General features: G+C 40.2%; 1 protein-coding gene across 2 annotated transcripts in view; it reads left to right on the plus strand.

Moving 5' to 3' along the window:
• LDLRAD3 (low density lipoprotein receptor class A domain containing 3) overlaps window positions 1-20,910 on the plus strand; it is a 102,430-nt gene that overhangs the window by 40,558 nt on the left and 40,962 nt on the right. For both annotated transcript variants that reach the window (XM_056493674.1, XM_056493675.1), the window contains exons 3-4: window positions 9,345-9,470; window positions 11,842-11,976. In XM_056493674.1, coding sequence (XP_056349649.1) covers window positions 9,345-9,470; window positions 11,842-11,976 — 261 coding nt within the window. The remainder of the gene's footprint in view (window positions 1-9,344; window positions 9,471-11,841; window positions 11,977-20,910) is intronic.

Below are 20,910 nucleotides of genomic sequence, written 5' to 3' on the forward strand. Positions count from 1 at the left end.
AGCTTTAGTAGCCACTTTAAAAGATAGAGAAAAAAAGTCTTGTAGAGACAATGAGTCCTGCAATCTTTATAAGGTATTTAATAAGTGCTTATTATGATAGTATAGTTATTACAGCTGAAGACATTTTGCATGAATTTAACCACTCGGCAGGGTCAGTCTAATGAATGGCTTTCATGTACAGGAACAAAGGGCACAAAGTAACTCTGGCTCCTATCCTTTTAAATACCAGGCTTTCAGTTCAACAAGCAGAACTCAGTGCACTGAAGAATGAGATACGGTGTTTTGTTAAAAAGGAATGTCTGCCCCATTCAGAAGGGATTGTCTAAACCAGTTAAGATCTAGAAATACAGCAGTGGGCCAGGACTTGGCTCACTACCTATCAGTAAAGATTACTGACTTTGAATTAGTATTCATAGCCCCAGAAAATTATTCTTAAAGCATCAGTTAAAGCCACGTTAGACTAAGAGTAATTCTACAGAAGATGAGGAGCAGGGTGATGTTTTGGAGATGCATTCAGATTCCTGGGATTAAGATTCAGCATTGCATACCTGCAACAAGTTTTTGGACTGCCCCATAATGTATAAATGTGAAGGCATCTCAGCTGCTGCAGTCTGTAGCTTCTAGCCAGGTGCATTTTTTAGCTTTGAGAAGTTCCCATTGCTGATAAGTTGTATTTTGTCTTGCTAGTGAACAGCTTATGCACAGTGTGAGCTAAATAGCTGTGAAGTGGTCTTGTATCAAAGCTTACTGCATTTTGGAGAAGATAAGTATTCATTAGTCGCTTATTTGCAAGTAAGTGATTTAGTGATCTGCTACTTAAAAAAAACTAGGTAAACCTAGAAAATCCTTAAAGGGGAACTCCGGCATTGAAATCCCTTTTTTACATCTGAGGATTTTGTTACAACCTTATGATTGTAACACAATTCAAAAGTATTAGAGCTGAACTTGTAGTCTTTAGTTCATCAAATCTCTGTCTGCTACTTTGGGAAGTGTGGAAGGCTGTGATAAGGTTTGAAGTACTTACCAGAGGGATAGGTGGCTGTGAACTTCGGTCATTGTCTGTGTGTAGTTGTGGAGGTGATGACAAGCCTCTTCTGCAAATGGATATGTCCCAAGACAGAGGAATGGTCGATAGGAACAGTGGAGCTAGCTGTCAAATTCTGAGGGATTTGAAGTGCTCTGTGATCCCCTGTGAGCAGGAAGGAAGGTGATACAGGCACAATAAGAAAGGTAAATAGTAAACAGATTAATATAAAAGCAGTATGTTGAAAAGTATAATTAGAGCAGATTGAATGCTCGATAGCTCTGAGTAGTGCTAACATCTATGGGAAAGGTGGGAGTGTGAGGCTTGTGGCACTTTTCGAGAGTGTGATCTGGGAGTTTGACTTGCCTTGTGAACAGGACTAACAGTCTACCTTTGTGGTGCCCTGCTTTACATCTCCATCTAGTGCATTTTAAACGATTAGAGAGAAAACAAGAGGAGTCACAGAATCTCAGTATCACAGAATGATTGGAATTGGAGGGGGTTTCTGAAGGTCAAAGTCAAACCCCCCTGCTAAAGCAGGTCCACCTGGAATGAATTGCACAGGATCATGTTCAGGTGGCTTTTTAATATCTCCAGATGAGGAGACTGAGCAGCAGTCACATTTCAAAAATCATTAAATGCTTTTAAGTCATCTTCTGTGTCTCTTGCTGCTTCCTGTCATCTCCTGGTTGACCAGGATTCTTGCAGATAGGTAAAATCATCAGAATTCTTCAGCAAAGCTGAATATTAAGCAATGCATGAAATGAGCATCTGTATTAATTGGAAGATTCTGTAAGGCAGCTGCTGATCTTTTTGCCACTTACTTAGATAGTTCTCAGACTTGGAATATCAAACTGAAATTAGCTCTTGTTTTTACTCATGATTAAGCAACCAAATACTCAGTAGTTATAATAAGATTTGTGATTAAGTGACCATGGTGAATGTTTCATTTGAAGCTCAATTACACATGAGAAAGGGTAAGTGCAAGAGCTGCTTATGTTTGTAGCTTTTTATGCAGGGAGATCAAGAGGGTTTGTGGTGTTAATTATTTAATCCTCTTGATGGGGGTCAGTAAATAGCCTAGTTGGAGAGCTTGGAATTGGGCAGGTTTAACAGTTGAATGGAATCAGGGGCACAGCTGAAAGAAAAAGAGCAGGTAGGTGGTATCCCAGAATGGAGTGAGGAATTGTAGCCCATCAGACACACAGATGCTCCTGAGGAGTACTGCTACTGAAATGCCTTAAGGGCGGTGTTCTGTCCTGCCTGTTTGCATCCTCAGTAACGTAATGAGTTTGAAATTGTGGTTACTTTGTCCTTTACTATGATGTTATTGTTCAGGTTGTTTAGTGAGTAGTAACTTCTAAAATACTTCTCTTAGTGAGAAACTGCTTTACTGAATGTCTGAAACCAAGGTTTTTGTCTGTGCTCTCCTCTGACATTTCTGCTTTGTGATGATTTTGAAGGAGTAGAACATAGACTCCTAGACCATGAAAGTTTACTTTAGGGCCTTACTGTCTGGCAAGAATTAGAGGCCACTGACTCATGGTAGTTCAGTTCTGAAGTGCTTTCTTTTTTCACCCTTTTAGAAGAAAGCCATTTACTCTTCATGGCAGCAGACTCCCTTGGCTTTTTTTGCTTTAGCATTGTCTTTTTCTCTCTTACTGTTAACTATAGTGTAAATATTACTCATGTAAGTGGTTGATGGTTTACTATATTGGAGGCAACCTCTGATGCTTCCTACTGGGCTAATTTTACTACTTAAAAAACTATAAAATTGCTTCCTTTAAAATAAAGCACATTTTAGGCTTTTTTTCTCTGTGTTTGCATTAGCAGTTTAAGAATAGCAACTCTTTCACCTGCCTTTTTAAACAGGGAGCAAAAGCAAGAGTGAGGCAAGGGCTTTTTGTAGATGCAGTAAATGCTCTGCAGTTGGCTGTGTTTTATATCATATCTCAGTAAATTAAATAGTTGTTTTGTTTTGAATTGGAGACGTTCTAGCCTAGTGGACTGTTGTGGGTGCATTTTATACTGGTAATATTAGTCAAGTGCTAACTTTTTTCTACATTAAAAAAGCAGGATAAAAAAGATAGGAAAAAGCTAGCAGAGGAAGTGAAACTTCTCTGTGTTGTTCTGCAAGACAGCCTTGTTCCAGAGCTCTGTGAACCAACAAATTATATATTTGCCTTCAGTGCTGAGGTAGCTGAGTGACTGCAGGTAGCAGTGGCTTTCCCATTGGGAACAGAACTGAAAATACTGTAGGGCCCAAACAGCAATTAACTAATGCAAAATAACTAAGTGTTCACAGGGTTAGGGTTTATATCAGTTCTTGGGGTGAAAACAATCATATTCTGGTGCCATCCAGCTTGTGTTACATAATGTTGTTAAATCAATCCTTCTTTGTTAATTAAAGTTAAACCTTTATCTCCTTCACATAAAGCCTTTACTGAAATGCTGCATCTCACCTCACATTCATCAAAATAATCTGGTTTTAGAGTGCTGTCTGATGTTGCTGTGGCATCCCTTACCTAAATTACAAACAGCAGAGGAGTTTAAGGTGGTTCAGTATCAAAGTCAGGAAAATACTGACGGCTTTGCAATAGTGCAGCATCTGCATGCAGTGGTTTCTGTCTGGAGAGCTGCTCTTGTCACATGTAAGTAATCAAGTTTTGATTAGCTGAATAAATCATTGTCTGTTGTTGACTTGAGATGTGTAGCTGTGAAGCAGCATAGAGTTACTTTGCTTGATTGCTGCTTGGAGACGTTCTGAGGCAACAATTTAGTTCAAAGATGCTCAGGTTCTGTGCAGTTTGCTTCTATCTGTACGTTGTCACAAAATGCCAACTCTTATATCTGCTACATCCTATTTCCTCACTTAAGATTATAAAATGATTGAGAAACATTTTAAAACAGAAATATTTGTAAAGTTAAAAGAAGAAAATAAGCTTGTCTACTGTCCACATCATGTAGAGTGTCTGCTGTGTGCTCTCTTTGCATGTTGCATGCAGTGATTAGTGCCCAGTTCACTATAACTAGCTGTGAAATGCTTGAGGTGCAGATAAGCTGGCTCAACACTAACAGTCATAGAATCACATGGAATGGTTTGGGTTGGAAAGGATCTTAAAGATCACCTAGTTCCAGTCCTCTCTGCCATGTGCAGGGATACCTTTCACTAGACCAGATTGCTCAGAACCCCACCCAGAATGGCCTTGAACACTTCCAAGGATGAGGCAGCTGCAGCTTCCCTGAGCAGCCTGTTCCAGTGACTCACCTCCCTCACAGTAAAGAAATTACACCTTATATCCAGTCTAAATCTACTACTGCCTTTCATCTTAAGTCCTATCACCACGTGCCCTTGTAAATAGTCCCTCTCCATCTTTCTTGTAGATCCCCTTCAGCTACAGGAGGGTCACAGTATGGTCACCCCAGAGCCTTTTCATCAGGCTGAACATCCTTGACTCCCAGCCTGGTCTCATAGGAGAGGTGTTCCAGCCCTGTGATCCATTCTCTGGACTCCCTCTAACAGATCAATGTTCCTCCTGTGCTGAGAACCCCAGAGCTGGATGCAGCACTCCAGGGGTCTCACAAGGACAGAGTAAAGAGGCAGAATTCCCTCCATTGGCCTGCTGGCCATACTGCTTTGGATGCAGCCCAGGATGCATTTGACTTTCTGGGCTGCATGTATACATTGCTGGGTCAATGTCCAGTCTCATCCAGCAGAATCCCCAAGTCCTTCTTGGCAGGACTTCTCTCAGTCCATTTACCCTCCAGCCTGTCTTGACACCAGGGTTTTCCTCAACCTAGGTGGAGCACCTTGCACGTGGTCTTGTTAAACTTATAGTTAATATTGTTAATTATAAAATGGATTTGATGTCTTTGCTGCTCCATCAATGAAAAGAAAAATCATCTGCCCGTTGCAGATCAGTTGTAACCTTCTAAGCAGGTTCCAAGTCGTTGTAGCCATGAGTATCGAAATTGCTTTTATTCAAGAGCATTATCTATATACAGCATAAGGCTTTACACAGCATATGCCAAATCTGATTTCTTTTCCTCTGCTACTGTGCATCTCTGCTGAGAAATAATAAAATGGATCACACTTCTTTAAAAATAGTACAATTTCACACTTGGATCCTAAAGATAGCAAAATGTTTTTCTGTTACTGCTGTAGAGCTATGCCTGCAAACTGTCACATCCTCAGTGGAGTATACTACTGGTCCTGATGGGAGGCTAGTATTTTTTTAAGAGCTTTAAAAGAAGAGAGTGGGAGGATTGGGTTCTGTGTAGCATAAGGAGCAACTTCATGCACTCACACATACAACTGCCAAAATAGTTTTTTTGAACTTAGGCAAAGCAACCTGGAGGGAACATTTGGCAAACTTGTACTGTGGCCAGCAGCTCTCTGCCACCATCTTCAGCATTTGCTTCATGTTTGAACTTTAAGAGATGAAAAGAATATTTTAGTGAAGAGCATTTTCTTCCCATGGGTAATGGAGTCACAGGAGGCTCCTCAAGTTCATGGAAATTCACTGGCACGTCTTTTAAAATACCACAGCAATTCCCTTTTGTGTAATGTAAATACTGATTCACATTAATCTTCCAGTTCTGGGTCACTTCTGCCAGGAGTAGGTAACAAATGAAGGGTGGAACTGTAGTGAATTGATCCTTTTTGCCATAGGCTCCCAAATTGGTTGAATGGCAGTTTTTTGGGGTGTTTCTTGTACTTGCTGTATTGAATCCAGACAGGATCTGTATTTGAGTAGCCTTTCTTTAGCCACACTTTTGCAAGCTGCTGTGTGGTTTCTTGCTGTATTTCACCCCTTCCTGTCCAATGTGTGGTCTCTATTTCTTCCTTTCTGGAGACATGGGTTCAGGGGGACTTGCCTGTTCCTTTAAAAACAACCAACTTCCTCCCTTTCTTTTAACTAGTTGTAAAATAAGGTCAAACAATCCTCATGTGCCTGTGTCCTTTTTCACTTCTCTCATTTCCTGATATCCCTGTAATTCTTGATCATCCTGAGTCTATTTCAACCAAGTGCAGCAGAGAATATAGAGTGCAAAGACAATGCTGTCCTTGAAAGCTAATAATTGAGGCTGAAATCACTGAAATAGCCAAATAGATAGCTGCTGTTAGATAAACATAAAGCTTCTCACATACAGATCTGCCTGAAAACTTGAAACCTGTGCAGTAGAAGACACAATGATGAGCAAAGGAGAAGAAAACTCTTTTTGTGACAGTCATGTAATGGGACTTGGAATTGCAGAGGAATGCTGGGATAGTACAGCATATGACTTGAATGTGCTGTAGTGATCCTGATATATGTATCTACTATTTGTTGGGATGCCAAAGAACTGAAGAAAATTATAGCACTTCATGTTTAGGGTATTTCCAGAGATTCTGCAGAGTGGCAAGGTAGGTTTCTGCTCTGGAAGAAATTATTGTCCCTTCCATAGGAACTTTATGAGCAGTTACCAAAAAAGTTACTTGAAAAACTTGGAAGACTATGCTGGGGGACAAGAAGGATGTCAAATTAAAAATAAAGCTGAGCAGAGTTCTCCAGAGTCAGGGGACATGACTTGGACTAAGTCTTTAGTGGTTTCTCATTTTTCCTGCATTTGTGTACAGCATAAGAAAAATGCATTTTGTGACTGGAATTGGATCTAGAAAAACTAAGTTCTATTTGGGAGCAAGACTTGTATCTAGTAAGCAGCTGACTGAGTGGCTAGTGAATCACCTTGGTGGCTAAAATGCTCTTTTATATCCCTGGTGTCTCTAATGTGGGTATGAGCTTGAATTTGGATTGATTTATATATCACATCTGTTGCAAATATAGAGAATTGCTTTTGCGCTTCGTTTGTTATTTTTTCCTTCCCTCCAATTAAAAAAAATATAAAATCAGTGGATCAGCGAATCTTTTTCTGTAAAAGAGAAAATTAGAAATAATTTGAAGTTGTTCAGTTGCTTGTTTGTTTTTGGTCTGTGGTTACTAGTATGCGGTTTTTTTAAAAATAATTATTCTAAAACAGAATTTTCTGTTTTCTCTGGCTGCTGTCTCTGAAGGAGGAGGAGAAGATAGAAAAATGTCTGGGGATAAAATGTTTAATTAAACATTATATAACTATCTAAGTAATACTTACATTAGATAATTGTCCTAAATGGTTTCTCTCTCTCTTTTGGTGGTGTATCTATATGGTTTATACAGAAGAAAGAGTTCATCTTCCAGAAACTTGACTTTGTTCCTGGTCATTCCAGCATGGTTTTCTTCCAGGTGTGGCCAAACATTAAATATTATTTATGGCTTTACTGTGGTAGCCCAAGGGAATGTCCCAGATGTGCTTTGTACACTTTGGGGGCCAGAGCAGCTGAGGATGTTGTGACCTATGCCTGTCATACCTGAAATGGGGCTCTTGCAGGGCTCACAGCTACTTCTGGCTGCTCACTCTGCTTGTGAGCATGCAGCCACATGACCTCCCCTCTTTAGAGGGCCAGAGACTGGTTTTGATGACTCAAGCCTGAAATCTGTCAGGAAGAATAGGCTACCAGAGTAAGAGAATGATCCATGCTAGAAATGTTAGAAGTAAATAATTTTGAAGCCTTAATTTGTCAAGATTTTCATTGAGAACAAAGAGCATCATTGAGTGTGATTTGCGAGAAAGTTGACAGCCTCTGAATTCAGGCCCCAAGTGACTAAAGTAAACCTGCTTGGAGAAATGGGATCCAGTAAATGTTAACAAAGGTAAAAGCACAGTTGCTTCCCACTTTTCTTATTTCTTCTTCTTCTTGAAACTTCTTTCTTTTGTCCCCCCTTTGGCTCAAAACACATCTTTCAAGTAAGTTGTCTGGAAGCACTTTGGGAATGTTCACTGTACGGTTTCAGAAAGATGTTAGCTTTTATAGAAAGGAAAACAACAAAAGCACAACATGTGAAACATTGGGCATCTCTTCATGTACCTGTGCTATTATCACTCTTCCAGCAGCATCTTGGCTGGCTTGTTAGTGCATTAATACAGACTGCTTGCTTTGATGACACTGAATCTGTTGCTGAGGTTGTTTTGCTGCTTTTGTTTAAAGACTGGGAGTATGATGGTGCCTCACACCTTGTGGTTATTGAATTATTTAGCTGAGATCAGTCTGTCTCAGAACTCTAACACAGAAGCTGCTCTTTGAAGTTGTGTGAAGAATTGCAGGGGCTCAAATGTCTCTGCTGATGGTTTTCAATTGCAGAGGTTAAAAGCACGGTGGCTACTTCAGGGTAATTTATCATCTTTTTCTGCAAAGTGATGGCTCACTTTCTTTTCCCCAAGTGGACCTTGGATGCTCTTCAGAAAAAGTGATAGTTGAATATATGAAATTTAGTGATATATCTTCATTTATACTTCATAATTCTAATTGAAAACTACTAATAGAATACCATGTAAAACTGTGCAGGTTGGTGTATTGATCCTTAGGGCCGTGTTAAAAAACTTGCCTCTTGCTGTGATACCCAGTCTGTCGTATTTCAAACCTGTGAGTAGTAAGCACATCTTAGATTTGATAGATTTTGTGTTGGAGTAGGAAACATTTGCTTAAAAGACCAGCAAGCTCTGGATCTGGTTTCTTCCCTGGTGTTATCCCATCAGTGGTGTTACCACATTGCACGTACACACCTTCCTGCAGTTACCAGCATGCGTCTCCTGCAGAGACTGCCTTTGCTTTAGAGTGGACTGTCTGAAGACTTTAGTGTCTTGTGGTGTGGTCCATTGAGTCATGAGATAATTTGAAAAAGCAAAAATGTAATCTTTGTCTTGTAAAATTGCTTTTTTTTTGTTGAGAGTTCTTTTGTTGTAGGCTGGTGATAGATAGCACAGGATTTAACCAGTGGTTGCCTTGAGCATCATGGTGGCACCATCTGCATTACTATGGCTGAGGGAAATGTTCTCTTGCTGAGAAGAGTTGTTGTGCAGTAAAGTAAAAAATGTGTAGTACTTAAGATCTTAATGAGATTCTGTAATCATGTGTTAAACACATTTTGATGCTATTGTTAGTATTTAATGTTTTATGAATAGTTGTGCTGTGCAGCAGGAGATACAGTGGTCCTTTTGCACCCAGTTTTATATAAATCATGTTAAATAAAGCCAGTGTTACTTGAATTTTCAGCCTGGAAAATACTTTTCTGAGGGTCTCATGTGTTTCCTAGTCTCAGAAAAACACTGGTTCGCTTGGAAAGCACCTAACATCTGTGCCAACAGCACTGCATAGAGCACCCTTAACTGTACTGCTACAACAGGATCTCCAACCATTGTAAATTGTTTCCTCACCTCTGCCCATTTCTGTCTGTTCTGGCAGCAAAAGCCAAATCCAAGTGTGGTGCCACGTTCTTCCCCTGTGCCAGCGGGATCCACTGCATCATTGGCCGCTTCCGCTGCAACGGCTTCGAGGACTGTCCCGACGGCAGCGATGAGGAGAACTGCAGTAAGTGGGGGCCTGCTTGTGAGTCGGGCACTGCTGCTTGCTTCTGCTAATTGGTGCTGCTTAGAAGGGAAACCTTCAGCAGCCTTCAGTTTCTGAGTCAAATATTCTCCCTGTCATTTACAACCCAGATGATCCTTGGCTTTTCACTTCATGAAAATTAGTCTGTCTTTTTTTTTAAGGTCCATCTCAGTCTTGCTTTGTATATAATGCCTGTGTGATACTTCAAGCCCCTGAAATGAGTTTTAAGCTGCATGTTCTCTGTACTGAAATGTAACTCAAATTGGACAAATACTAAATATAATTTGAATTGTTCCATTTCTATTTGCCTGTTTCTTGTCACTGAAGAATATGATGTACTTGGTCATCAGCGCATCTGGATTTCTCTGTTTGTACACATTCTCAAACAACAAAAAAGCACATAATGGCATATTTAGTGAAACAGGTTTTTGGAAGGAGAAGCAGATTCTTGAATCCAGACATGCCTGCCAATGCACAGCAGCAGGAAAGTTGTAGCAGAGAGATGATCTGAAGTACTGCTTGTTTTGGGCTAAACCCTCTGTGTGTGGCTGCACAGATCCATTTGTATCTGTAAGTCTAGCACGGATATATCATAGCAGTAGGGAAAAGCTATGTTGAATCCAGCAGCTCTGTTGTTACTATTGAGAGCTGGTAAAAGCATGGGTCTCTAGGTGAAAACTTGCAGCAAATACTTGCTCATTCTCCTGTCAGAGGCATGCTGAGGTTTTGTTTTCAATGACTTAAAGGTCAGGAGGAGGACAACAGACAGCAGCTTTCAAAGATAACAAAAGGGGCAATCTTTAGAGTGATCTATCACTGTCTGCTTTATGGAGGACTTATCTTTCTTGTTGGTGGTTGGTGTGCTTTCCACACAGCATGAACATCTCTTAAAGTGGCATCTGTTGTTGTGCTGGAGAGTTTGGTTTTGGTCCTGTGAGGACTGTGTGACTTTGGCAGGGAGTCAGCACTTCTGTGGAGGAAGGAAAGCCAGTGAAGTGTTTAAGGCTAAGGAGATGACTCTGGCTTATGCTTGAACAAGTGGACTAAAAATAAGTTTTGTCGAAAGTGCTTTGAATATCCTTAAGTGGTGGACTGACAAGTGGCAGGTCTCAATTGAAAGTACTCCAACTTACTGAGTTCATTAGGAGTGGCATGATTTCCTGTGAGCTTGTAGTGTGTAGCTTTAATGGGACCTTACAGCTACTGATCTCCCCATTATTCTGTGCCATTGAGGCACTTGGTAGTTTTTAGTGTGTCTAAATTTCTAGTTACTGCTTATGAAGAGGAATGACCGTGTAAGTTCTAAGATGCCCTCAAAAATCTCTGTGGTGTGCAATTGTGCAGCAGTTTCAAACCAAAGGAGTTTTAGCATGTTTGTGCTAAACAAGCTCTTGGGGAACTGGAGAAGTTGGGGGTGTTTGTTATTTGTCCTGCAGTGTTGTGCAGGGCAGACTTTAAAGTTTTATTTATTTATTAAAAACTCATTAAATGTAGTTGCTACTTTAAAAAAGAAAAAATGGAAGCCAGTTGGTATTTGGAAATTGTAATCCCCTTTGTTATTGTGACAGGCTAGTAGTAGATAGGGTACCTAAGCAGCCTTTTTAAGATTTTCAGTTGGAAAGTTGCATTCTCTTTCAGTCACCCCATTAGCAAGAATTGCTTGGAGTTCAGAGAAGAGTGCCAAAAAGTGTTAAAGGACAGAGATGGATTTATGAGTAGATATTAAAACCAGCTAAATTATGCACATCTCAGCCAAGAGGTGACTGTGTTGGAGGATATGATTATATATGACCTATATGAAGGGTGCAAGCATTATTTCTTAAAAAGGAGTTGAAATTCAAACAGTGAGAGGCTGAGAGATTTCAACAGTGCCATTGTATCAATTCAAAATACTGAGGAGAATGGGGAAGAGAATAGAGGTAAATAAACCACTGCCTGGCAGTTCTCAGTCAGAATTGTTGTCTTATAATATGGAACTTCAGCTAAACTGAGTCTTCTGTAGTGGGAATCAACAGGCAGTGTTTATGGTAGGCAGTTCTACCCTCCATATGTCTTCAGTGTGAGCAAATGTGTGGAACAGCGATCATGATTGGGCTCTTAGGAAAATGAACAGAAGGCTCATCACAACTGTGGGTGTGCTAAATCTCTGCTAATTGTAATGAATCTTGCATAAATTAGAAGGTTCAGCTCTCCCTGGCTAGAGGGCCAGGGCCGGTTTGATTGCCAAGTTACTCCCACACACCCAGCAAATTGACCAGCTGTTGAGTTGTGACCTGTGGTTGATGCTTACCAGCTATTTAACTACCTGGGCTAGAGAATTCCTAATGCAAGGTATCACTTTCTCTTTTTGCAGCAGCAAATCCCTTGCTTTGCTCTACTGCCCGATTCCACTGTAAAAATGGTCTTTGCATTGATAAAAGCTTTGTGTGCGACAGTCAGAATAACTGCCAGGACAACAGCGATGAAGAGAGCTGCGAAAGCCCTCAAGGTAGGCACGGGGGTTTTATTCTCTTCTGCAGTATTATACCAACTCAAATTAACACAGAACAGGCTCAGCAGGAAATATGGTTCTATTGGCTTGCTCTGTGTTGGCTAGCACTGCATATAGAGTGAAATGTGTAGAGAGCGTGCACGTGCATACATTGCGTTCTCAGTGCTCAGAAGAGTGGTATCTTTTTCAGGATAGTAAAAACACACTTTTGCAGGAAGTGCTTGTAATCTGTGATCCACTGCTCACTGAAGTTGTTGGGAGTTCATCTAGTACTTCAGTGAGATGGATTGGACCTGGGGGGATTGATAGTAAAACTCGAATTGGAACTGAATCTGTTTACCAGACGAGTAAATCTTGTATATGCTTAAAGCTTTAGATCTTCATTGCTCAGTTATCTTCTGAAAGACATGTTTAACTGCAGGACAGGTCTAGAGTGAAAGCATTTTTTCCTAACTTTCTCTTGAAGACAGGGAAGAAAATTTTTATTTGAGAATTGTTGTGTATTGAGTCTTGGGAGAATCTCAAAACACAGTGACATTTTTATTATTTTTACCTATCATGTAAGTCTACAGGTAGTGGTTCTCAGTTTTATTTTCTGTAACTTAATACCATAGTATTTTATAAAACATGAAGTATATATAACTGACTTGAGGTTAACAAACAGTGTGTATTGGGCATCTTAATGTCTGAGTTACTACTGAGAAACCAGAGTAGAAAAAAGTATGGGAAATGGTGGATATTTTCAGGGGAGACGTGGTGTGCTTATAGAAAGCAGGACAGATAAAGAGAGATATGCATATGAAGGAAGATACAATTAGTGAAATTGAAGGAGAATTATTTTACTGTGTACATGCACTGGTGAATTAATCCTTTGTGGAAAATAAAATAATCCTGATCTTAAGATGTTGATAAATATTCTTGACAACTCACAGAGGAAGAGGAGAAACACACAACAGCAATGCCAACAAAACAGAGTTTATAGTAGTGGTGTGTGACAGTCTCTTCTGTGTCATACCTCTGCCTAACCTATGAGCTCTTTCCTTGGCTCCACAGGTAAAGGTTAGCGGGGTCATCTTGGTAGCTCTTCTGCATGCTGAGCATCATCACAGCCTGGGAATATAGCTGTGCTGGGATCAGAGCCTTGGAGAGGGTCTGGCCTGCCCCTGCTCTCTGTTGGGAGTGGGACAAAAGGGCTGCCAAGGGCCTAGCACGTGCCCAGGGCTGGACTGTTCTTCACTACAGCTCTAAGGCAGCCTAATCAGATTAATGTGGGTGGTAAGGTTTCTTTTACTTTCTCTCTTTTTCTTTTTTTTTTTCTGAAGCTTAAAGCAGCAGTGCTATTCTTCTAGGTTGAGATGACTGCTTCCTCTGCAGATTAATTGGCTGGATTGCCTCCAGGTTGTTTGTTGTCATGACAATCTGCTTTTGGAACTGACTGTCAGGCTCAAGAGAAGAAAAAAGCTGTATTTCATGAAGCTGTTACTTTTGTCCTCATATTTGGTCCTTCTGGAAATGTTAGATTAGTAAGAGGGTAAGCAAAGTAATTCTTTCTGACTATATGTGTGAAAGAGGCTCAAACAAGGAAGAAGGAATTCTCTCCATTCGGGCAAGAGCAGCCTTGGTTGCAGGCTTATTTGAAAAAAAATGGTCCAAGTATGGGGTTGGGAATGAGGAGTTCCCAAAGTGAAATGCTGGTTGTGGGGAGCCTGTGTAATTGGCTTTTCCCTTTGGCAGCTCAGAGCCTCTCTGAATTGCCATTTCACTATCTGTAAATGGACGATGTGTGGGTACCTGTCTTTCAAAACTGGGATTAAAACAATTCCCTCTGGGGTTTGCAGCTGTAGGTATGTCTGTCCTGGCTTGCAAACACACCAACTGCTTTGTGTTAGTTGGGTGTTAGATGCTACTGTGGGCAGTGTTTAATTTCTCACAATTCTTTCTACACTAGATCTTGTTACTGTAATTACAGTGTGTTCATGTTAGCACAGTACCCAAGGATCCTGATCATCAGCTAGAACTCAAGTGCTCTGGGTACTTAGGAACAGAGCAAGGCAGATCTGTGTGGTGTTATAAAATGAGGATAGAGGGGTTTTTTCCCACTGGCTATGTTATGTCAAATGTGGTAGCTTAGTTCAGTGTGACTGAGTGTAATCTGACATATGAGATTGTACTCATGTGCTGTTTTTCTATCTGTAAATGTGTTGATTTAGAAGTCACTAAGCTTCTGAACCACTGCATGATAGTGTTGTTATCACCATTTAACAGATGGGAAAGAGAGGGCATAGATCAGCTAGAGAAAATGCTCCCAGGGTGCCATCCTGGCTGGTAGGAGTAGTGCTTCAGCTGTGCTTGTCTATTTCAGGGGCATGTCATTAGACTTAATCAATGTTTGCAAACTGTTTTGAGATACTATTATAACATGGGAAATAGAAGTGTGAATTATTAATTGATACTTTGCTCTCCTTCTGCTCTTGGGTATACTGACAAGCTTTTTAAATTATCACCTCTTCCTGCTCTTCCACGAACTTCAAAGGCCTCCTTTATCCTGCTGTCATTGCTGCAAAGCTGCAGCAGCATATCAGCTTGGTTTGTGTCAGATACTCCTCCATGCATAAGGATCCTTTCAGCGAAGAAGGGTCACTCTGCAGACTAGGAAAACAGGAATGTGGCCTCCTACTGAAAAACATATTGACCCAGCTTTGACATGGAACACTTCAAAATGTGTCATCTTCGATTAATTACAGTTTTGCTAGCATGCTGCAAATTGAGATGATCCTGAAGATGTGCATTTATAAAGATAATTTTAGTCACAAATAAGAGAAGATTCATTTAAGAGGAGGGAGGGCTCCATGATTTAGTTGTGAAAATGAGAGGAAGATCAAATTTCAGAGGGCGTTCCTACCCTCATTTCTCCTTACCACTTGTAACTGAGTGCTGTGTATTTTACAAAGGTTTGCATGTCGTGAGGAAAGCGTCAGATCAAAAAGCACCAATTTAGCAGCAAGTCAAAGAGTTCTTCTCTAATTCCTCATAGAAGTTATCTCTATCTTGTCACTGCCATGATAAACTTCAGAGCTGTACTTTGGTCATCTCAGTTTTCCAGCAGTGAAGTAGCACTGCAAATATTTCCCTTAATCTGGAATGTGATGTATTCATCAAAGTATGTGCTTGACTCTTGGAATTGGATGAAGGATATAATTGCTTGGATTATCCATATCAGTCAAATATATTAATTACTTAAGAATTGTTCTTTCTAGGGCATTACTCCAGGTTTAACACCACCAGCAGTAATTAGAAATTTCTGCTCCTGTTTTTTGTTTAATTGATCTCAATTCAGAGGAAAGTTTCTCTCCCCCACACACTTTTCTCCTGTGCCTCTATTTAGCTGACAGTGTTAATCTTAATCATTCATAGAATCTACTCTGGGTGTACTCCTCAGGCCTGTCTGTTGCTGAGGGGATTTCCTATTCTGTGTCAGGCATCCACTCAGTTGGAAAGGAATTACTCATTTTCAGTATCTTTCAACAACCATGTAAATTTGTTCAGCTCTAGGACTGTGTTTAATTTAGTCTCTTAATTGGTTTGGGTTTTTTTTAATCCAAATTGTCCTCACAGTGCTTCTTTTCCTCCATTTTGTACTTTTAGTTTAGAAGACTTCAACACTAACAAAAGCATACTGTGTAGTTTAATTCAAACCTGTTTTTCTTTCAAGGCCCTTCTTTTCTTTCCACCTAAGTTGCTAAATACCTTTACTAGCTTCAACCCTGTTGCCTAGGAAAGGGAGTTTTATTGCTGCTAGTCTGTATTCTACTCTGTCAGCTGCTGTAAAGAGAGGCTCTTGACTTCAGTAATATTCCTGGAATTCTAGCTCTGCAGTTGTTTGTAAACAGTACCATTGTGGTCAAGTTACAAACCAGATATTTCACAAGTGTTCAGAAGTTAATTCTTGTCCTGTGTATTTGGTAATGTCCACTGCTGTCCATGTGGATACCTCCTCCTATTGTTTTTTTGCATATCTTTTCATTGAATTTGCATTAGAATTTTTATATACTCCAGTATTCCAAAACAAATTTATAAGCATACGCAATTTTAGAAGTCCCTGTTCTTTTCTCTCCGGCATTTATAAATTGTTTATATAAAGCTTGTCAACACAGTAAAAAATAAAAATAATGTCTCAAATAAGAAGAAAATCATTCAAATATTGATGTCTTAAAATTATTTTTCACATGATAGTATGAAGTCTGTAATGGTAATTTCTGTGGATTAAGTTATAGGCAAAGCTGGAAGTCAGCTGGCTGAAGAGGTAAGCACCAAGGCCATTGCTAATGTTCGCACGATTGAGTTGCAATGCAAAATGGGGTTTAGAACTGACAGCTAAATGGAACAGACATACTCTAAATTTCAGTGAAATACCATGAAACCTAATTTGTGAAACACAAGTAGCTCCCTGAACATCCCACTCTGTATGGAGCTTGTAACCAGCCCTTTGCACGTGGTAAATTAAAATTCTGAAATTCCCAAATGCTGCGGTATCACTTAGACATCCCAAGGCTTTGTAGTCTGATCCTGTCTGTATACAGGATTTTATTGAGTCTCTCTGACTCATTATTGTTTCAGTCTGTAAACTGAAGCTCAACTTGCAATTATTGTGCATAATCTTAGCCTGGATTCAGCCTGCAGCAGGAATTTAATACTCAGAGGCAGACTGAATAGAAGTGGAAACATAAGGAAGGATACAAATAAAATGTTACTGAATATTTTATTAAATGAAAGCTTTGCCTGACCATTTAGCTCTCTAATATCCTTCTTTTGTGCTACTTGCTAGATGGAAATGGTTTTGTTAGCTGTGAGTTTTTTCTTTCCTGTGTTCCTCCATTCCCTGAATCCACACTTCCTCCCTCTTTTTTTTCTCCTCAAAAGATTATTTATTTGAGAGGGTTCTTGTCAAGGAAAAAATGGATCCGTCTCCATGGGAATTAACAGGTAAGGTGAGCTACAGGAGGCAGGTGTTTATGTAGTTGGTACTGACCTTTCAGTGGTGAGTTCAGCTCTATGTTAATTTAGACAACACATAGACTCTGCTCTGTGCTGCTTCCCAGGGCCATTATTTGTAAAATGGATTGTTGATCACCTGATAAGAACAGCTGATAATAACCCTGGCATTACTGTAGATGGGCCCAGATTCATTCAGACACATGGTATCTTCTGAGTGGGATTGAGAGAGGAACTCTTACTTCACTGTGCCTGGAGGCTTTGGAATTAAAGCAGTTTAAAACATGTGGGGATCTCAGGGAGAGGTCCAGACAGCTGGTACAAATGGATTTGAGTTGATATGTCTCTCAGCTCCCTGAGCTTGTATTGATTGAAGTTGACAAGATTTTGTTGCAGAACAGGCAGATGTAGCTGAGGAATAGTCTCCTTGTAGACCAGCATGTTGCTTCTACAGGCCTGTTACTTTGGCAGAAAAATAAAAGACATGCTGCCAAAATGTTATGCTGCCCCTGTTTGGAGAGCAGATGTTCTATTAAGAGCAACTGTAATGTGGCAATAGACAAGCAATGACTTCAAGCCTTCAAATGGACAACAAAAAACCAAATTTACTTTAAAAGATCTAGATCTGGGAGGTGTCCAGACTCTTCACCCAATCTCCTGCTCAGCTCACCTTTGATGGCTTCAAGCTCAAAGCTACTAGATGATGATGACTTGACTACTGTAAAATTCAGTTTTATGATCTAGGTCAAATCTTGGATGGGGCGTTGTGTCACAGGAGTTACCATGTTTACCAACAGCTTTATCAGGGATAGTAGGGAAGAAAAATAGGATCTGGCAACAATTATCTTGACCTGAAAGCAATCCCTTGAAGATAGTAATGATGATAACTACCATTGTGCCTCCAGCTTGTGTTAAGTATGTTCTGTAGACAGATGTACTTCAGAATGCCTTCCCTCAAGGCACAGCTTATTCCCATCATGGACTCATTGGATTTTTACTGGAATACCATCATTTTTAATTTTGGTTGGTAGGTTGGTTTTTTTTGCTGCTGGAACTGAAATTGCAGTTCTCAGGCTACTTAAAAAAACAGGAGGTGCAGGGATATTTTTCTTTCATCAAATGGCTGATGAGAAGAACTGGGAACTGAGCCTGAAAAGGCATGGGGTATTCTCACCTGTGCCGAGATGAAATGTGAGCTCTGGACGCTTGTGTCTAGATATTCTTACCTTCACTTTTTGGCATTTATGTCTAGTTAAAAGTTCCAGAAAGAGGTGATGACATGGATATCCAGTTTCATTGCCTGTGCTTCAAAACTTCAAAAACAGGTTATAAAATGTTACAGTTGAGGAAGACAAGTATGAAATAAAGGACATTCTTTTTCCCCATTGATCTTGAGGCTCATTAATTCTCTTGAGCTCTCATTAGTAAAAATAAATAAATTCCTGGGAAATACATTTTCCACAAGTTTATAGCATCATGTTGGTGTTTGAAATACACTGTATGTATTGGCTTGTGATGCCATGCCCTGGCTGCTGAATTGCATTAGCTTTTCATTTGTGTCAGTGTGATTTAATTGTGCAAAAGGCTCCTGTTGCTGGACTGTAGGTACCAGACCCAAGTCTTTTTGCTGTCACTGGGGTTAATCCAATAAAAGGCACAGATGTTAATCTTTGACTTGCTGTGAAACAAAATCACTTCCAGGTAAGGTGACCAAGTGCATCTTCTACTTAGTTACTGTAGGAAGTGGTTATAGCATTTGTATTTAAAATTAAACCTTCTGTTAGTGAAGTTTCAGTACAGAGACAACCTGTTTTTTGTTGGAAAATGGGAGTTGTGATAGCAAACATGTGTCATGGAAGAGCCCCAACAAAGGTTTCCTGGGTTAAGTACTGAAGAGACACTCTCACTAGCAGAGGGGGAGTTAGCTTGGCTCTGTCTTCTGCTTCACATTCTAACCCTCATTCATCAGGCTGGCTTGCCCCAACCTGTAATTCTACTTTCAAGCCCAGCTGGGAGCTGGTGTGCATGGCTCTCCCACCAGGTCTGGCCCCATCAACCCTGCACTTTTAGTTAACCTGTTTAGCCTGATTATTGCCATTAATCTCAAGTAAGTAATAATGCTTTAGCCTAAATCTAGCTTTGAGACCTGTGTGCATTAACCAGGTCTGCAAAAAGTGTGAGGTTAATTTATGCTTCAGTGCCTTTGTTAATCTTGGTCTGGCATTGCACGGCTGTAACCTCTGGTTAGAAATTATTTCCCAAGATAATCTATTGAGGATAGTGGCTGCATTCAGCAGCTTACACTGGGACTCGGGCAGAGAGCACCGCTGTCCCTTTCTTTCTTTTTAGGAGTTGGGCTGGTTTTTTGTGCAGCAGTGGAATTGGCAAGAAGACCAGTTTTGTTGTGTATACCTGTGGGGTGGGGTGGGGGGGAAACAGATTTTGAGTGTCAGACTTTGGGGTAAGTTTTTTATCTTGGTTTGGTTTTTTCCTCCTGCAGCTGCCAACAGTAAAGTTGGAAGGTGTGGCTCCTAAAATGTCAGGCTGCAACTCTGTCCCTAGCTGTAACTAGTTTTGCATGTGGTTAAGATCTGTATCTTTTCACTACTTCTGTTATATCTGGGAATAATCTGTGGCATGTGTGTGTTGCAAAGCAAAAGTCACAAGCAGCACCAACATGGCCAGGTGTAAAAGGGTCTCCATTCAGATGCTGTAGCAGTTTAGTACATAGCCAATTATGTGATTGACCTAAGCAGTCTTTTCAGTGTAGACAGTCCCCTAGAGCAGGGTTACCAAGCTCTGCTCAGAAGTTTTACTGATACTTTCTCAACAAGGATAAGTGCAGTGACTGCAAGTTGCCAGATGTCCCTTTAGCTAGAATCTGTGTTGCTGCAATGCAACACGGGTTCATAGGAAGGAGAGCAGGTAGAAATGCAGAATTGTCCCTGGAAATGTAGGTGATCCCTTGAGTGGAAGACCTCAACAGGACTTGGCAGTTTGTGTCTATTAATTTGAAAAATCCTTGATTAGAGTAATTCTTGGTTTTCTCTAAGTGGTTTCACTTCACTGTGCTAGGATAGCTGCAGTTTCATTCTGCCTTACAAAAAATATGATTTTATATCATGCTATAGGACAAATAAAGGTATGGAAAACTGAATTGTAGGGGATACCAAATCACTGAGGTGGTATTAATGTCAAAGTGCATCTACTAGACCTTACTGATCTTCATTCCCACTCCTTCCAAATGCTGGTCCCAGCCAGGTCAGTGGAACCATTAACTTTCTGCAGCTGAAGCTAAAAGCATTTGTTTCTTTATTGTAGATCACACTTAAGTTGCTATGCCATTGTGCTGTATTCACTGTGGAGCACAAATTGCTTGAGGGTGACTTCAAAGCCCAAGCAAGTTGCCAGCCAGGGTTCCAGAGAAAGGTATTTCATACTGCCTGAGCTAAAACTAGCAAATGAAAGTTGGTAAGTAAGTGGATTATCATGAAAAAGGAAGTTTCTTGCCAGGCTTTAGATTAAGCTGAGATTCATCCTCAGCCAAGCATTTCAGTATCTGTAAATGTGTGAAGGATGAGGCTGTTGAATTCTAGATTTTCCTTCTTTGCTGCTCTTGCATTAAAACCTGTGTCCCAGAGTCTGGTCATGCTTCCTAGCAAAGCTGGGAATTGCAGCAGATTTTCTTCTGCCTGCTGAAAATTGTGAAGTGATGAGAGACATCTCACCAGTATTTAGTCTTCGTGCTGTTCCCTGAGCTTGCCAAAGTAACTCATGCTCCCATCTCACATTACTAGATTTTTGGTGCTAATTTTCTGTAAAGCATTGTGTTAAAAAATCCATATTTATGAGGGATGTTAAAACATAAAGTAATTATATGGTTTTCAATTACATAAACATCAACGTGCAATGCGAATTAGAAGCTGAATAATTAATTTT

The sequence above is a fragment of the Oenanthe melanoleuca genome, chromosome 5, assembly GCF_029582105.1.
Source record: "Oenanthe melanoleuca isolate GR-GAL-2019-014 chromosome 5, OMel1.0, whole genome shotgun sequence".
In the NCBI taxonomy this organism is placed as follows: domain Eukaryota; kingdom Metazoa; phylum Chordata; class Aves; order Passeriformes; family Muscicapidae; genus Oenanthe; species Oenanthe melanoleuca.